Source organism: Benincasa hispida, chromosome 7, assembly GCF_009727055.1.
Source record: "Benincasa hispida cultivar B227 chromosome 7, ASM972705v1, whole genome shotgun sequence".
NCBI lineage: Eukaryota > Viridiplantae > Streptophyta > Magnoliopsida > Cucurbitales > Cucurbitaceae > Benincasa > Benincasa hispida.
In genome coordinates this window covers 11,686,767-11,690,262 of record NC_052355.1, presented here as the reverse complement: position 1 = coordinate 11,690,262, position 3,496 = coordinate 11,686,767, and the positions used below count along the sequence as shown (strand labels likewise).

Below are 3,496 nucleotides of genomic sequence, written 5' to 3'. Positions count from 1 at the left end.
ACTTCTGAATAAAAAACTTATTTTCCTTTTTAATTTCATTCAATGAATTTTCTTTTTATTTTTTAGCAATAATGATTATTTATTAACCTAAAGTTTGATAGAACATTTTTAAAAAAAAATGATTGTGTGTTGTGATAATGAAAATGTAATCGAAGTGGTTGTTCATCTTCCCTCCTTTCTCATTATAAAAAGGGATTTTATGCACATTTTCCTCTATCCAAGCAAACGTACTTCACAGAGTACTTTAACGTAAGAGATGTGTGAGGTTAGTTTACGCTCCTTTTTTTATTTGAATTACTTGATCTTAAGGATATTTTGTAATTATTTTTGGTATTGAGTTTTGATTTCAGAGAGTTGAAGTTGTTAATATGAATGTCAGAGAGAATGTCGCAGTTATTGCCGTTTTTCAAATCCATATGCATTGTAATGGTTGTGCTGAGAAAGTAAAACGAGCAGTGAAGCATTTGGATGGTCAATTTTTTTTTTCTTTCTAATTTGGCAATTTTAATTGTTGGTTTGGTCAAATATGATCTTGAGTCAACTCCGATGATTTGCAGGTGTGAGTGACGTGAAAGTGGATCTTTCATCCAACAGACTCACCCTTACCGGAAAAGTAGACCCTGTCGTAATCAAAACCAAACTGGAGAAGAAGACTAAGAAGAAAATTGAAATCGTCTCTTCTCAGCCTATTGAAGATGCTGGCGGCCATAAAAAACCCGACGAAAAGATTGAGAAGAAGACCGACGAGAATATGACCAATGAGGTAATGGTCATATGTTATTTTTAATTAGGTGCAGATGTAGCTTAGATTTGTGAATTAACGATTAATTTTCTTTTCAAAAGATTAGGAAGACACACATCAAATTCAAAGATGAAGAAATTCATGTCTCATTCGGAAAGTTAAAATCAATTGAAATCAATTTTACGGGAGTCAATGAGATTTCAATAGATGCTCAGAAGAATTTGATAACAACTAAGCGCAGCATAGAAGGAAAAGACCATGTTGGCTACCTCAATGAAAAGTTCAAGAGATCCGTCGAAGTAGTTCCTCTCAAGATAGGAGAAACCGTCGTTGCTGGAGGCGACAAGAAAGAAAAAGAAGCTGGAGGAGGCAGTGGTGGTGACAAAGCTTCCACTTCCAACGGTGGTGGTTACGAAGCTTCCACCTCCAGTGGTGGAGACGGCAGTGGCCAGAAAATGGAGTACAGCGGTTTCTCATATCAACCTTCGACATTTTACTACGAGGTTCCAATTAATTTTCATGAGGTTCAGATGTGCAGCGACGAGAATCCAAATTCTTGTCCCATCATGTGACTAAACATAAATATATCTATGAAAATTCTTCATATAAAAACAAGAAGAATAAGAAGAATTAGATAGTTTTTTTTTTTCGTTGTTAATTTTAGGATCTATCGACCAGCTAGTGTGGCCGAAGCTAGTCTATCCTTCATAATATGTTAAAAGATGGCTAAAAGGGAGAATCATTTTTAGAATATTCTACCCCTTTGCCAAATCTTGAAATTATATTATCATTGTTCTACCATCTTAAACTCATCTTATTAGGTGGCATATACCATAAAACAATCTATTTTCAATTTGACACACAAAATAATAATAATAATTGGTTTGCAATTGCATCTTTATTTATATGAATATTTACAAATAATGGAAGATGGTATCCTAGAATTGACCATTTATTTTTTGGATATGGAATTTGAAAAGATCAACAATAATATTTATAATAAAATTTATATCTATGAACTATTATATTATAATTATTATAAAATTAAATAATATTTGGAAGATAAAGAGATCTAATGAATATTTGGAAGATAAGGAGGTCTAGCTAAGTTAAATAATTTTAATTGGATATAGAAAATAAACAACCAAAACTATACACACACAATCACACCATTATGTAACCACCACTTTTAATATTTTTAACCCTTTTACAAATTCATTCTCCTGTAATGTTCCTTTATTATTTGTGTGATGTGGGAATGAATTTTTTAATTTTATATTTAATAAATAATAAGAATTAAGTAAGGGGCATATCGAAAATTTTGAAATTATCATTTGGAAAAAATAGTAAAAAAATATGATTCTCTAGCTAAAATAACTTTTAGATAGGAAGACAATAAGATAAGATTGATTTTATGGAAAAATCATCGAATATAATCGTGTACTAAAAAAAAAAAAAAAAAACAAAGTATTATTTGGACTTAACTTCACAATTGACATTTTGATATATAATTTTCTTTCTCCCTACATGCATAAATCAATGGATATAATCATGTATTACAAAATAAAAAAAATAAAATAAATAAACTCAAAACATTATTGTGCTTAACTTGACAAAATTGATAATGTTTTTTTTTTCTCCCTTATATGAACATCTTCGAGTCTTCCCTAACATTACAAAGTTTATTAACAAAACATTGCAACATAAAAGTAAGACTAAAGATGAAGGTTAAATTAAACAATCTAATAGTGGAAAAATAGGCTGCAAGTGAGAGTGAATAGAATCAGCTCAACTGTGAATGTTGTCGATGTCGATGCCAATATCGATATCAAAGCAGTTAAAGAAAGCTAACTAGGATCATTTAATGATTTCAATTCAAGTGATAGGAATGAGCTTAAATATTAGAAATACATATTATTAGTTAAAAAAAACCGTATGTATAAGTGAATATTCAAATGTTTGGAAAAGAATTTTTATATAGATATAGAAGATAGAGTTACAAAAATCTTTTAAAATCTCATCATTAAATATAAGTTCATATATTTGAGAAATTTAATAATATAAATAAGGAGGTAGAATTTTCATATTCTAACATCTTTTTATCTCTTAAATACTTATAGGTTATATATGGATATGAGAATGTGAAAGAGATAAGTCATTAATATTTATTTTATTTAATATATATAATTTCAATTTTTTTTTTCTAAAAAGAGACTTAATGAATACGTGAGTAAGGTGTTTTTCTTTTTCTCAAACATTAACATAAACAACCTAATAAGATGAGTTTAAGATGGTAGAACAATGATAATATAATTTCAAGATTTGGCAAAGGGGTAGAATATTCTAAAAATGATTCTCCCTTTTAGCCATCTTTTAACATATTATGAAGGATAGACTAGCTTCGGCCACACTAGCTGGTCGATAGATCCTAAAATTAACAACGAAAAAAAAAAAACTATCTAATTCTTCTTATTCTTCTTGTTTTTTATATGAAGAATTTTCATAGATATATTTATGTTTAGTCACATGATGGGACAAGAATTTGGATTCTCGTCGCTGCACATCTGAACCTCATGAAAATTAATTGGAACCTCGTAGTAAAATGTCGAAGGTTGATATGAGAAACCGCTGTACTCCATTTCTGGCCACTGCCGTCTCCACCACTGGAGGTGGAAGCTTCGTAACCACCACCGTTGGAAGTGGAAGCTTTGTCACCACCACTGCCTCCTCCAGCTTCTTTTTCTTTCTTGTCGC

The 3,496-nt window shown here is 30.2% G+C and overlaps 1 protein-coding gene across 1 annotated transcript; it reads left to right on the top strand.

The window, feature by feature from the left end:
• The first annotated feature begins 354 nt into the window (after positions 1 to 354).
• Positions 355 to 1,427, top strand: LOC120080737 (heavy metal-associated isoprenylated plant protein 3-like). Its single transcript, XM_039035363.1, has 3 exons — positions 355 to 471; positions 558 to 763; positions 844 to 1,427. The coding sequence occupies exons 1-3, from the start codon at positions 369 to 371 to the stop codon at positions 1,312 to 1,314; spliced, it is 780 nt and encodes a 259-aa protein (XP_038891291.1). The 5' UTR covers positions 355 to 368; the 3' UTR covers positions 1,315 to 1,427.
• The last annotated feature ends 2,069 nt before the right edge of the window (positions 1,428 to 3,496 follow it).

Bases quoted from the DNA above. Each gene is read 5' to 3' on its own strand.
- LOC120080737 (XM_039035363.1), top strand. From the start codon at position 369: ATGAATGTCAGAGAGAATGTCGCAGTTATTGCCGTTTTTCAAATCCAT. The intron at 472-557 runs GTCAATTTTTTT...GATGATTTGCAG, and splicing joins AGCAGTGAAGCATTTGGATG to GTGTGAGTGACGTGAAAGTG. The intron at 764-843 runs GTAATGGTCATA...TCTTTTCAAAAG, and splicing joins ACGAGAATATGACCAATGAG to ATTAGGAAGACACACATCAA.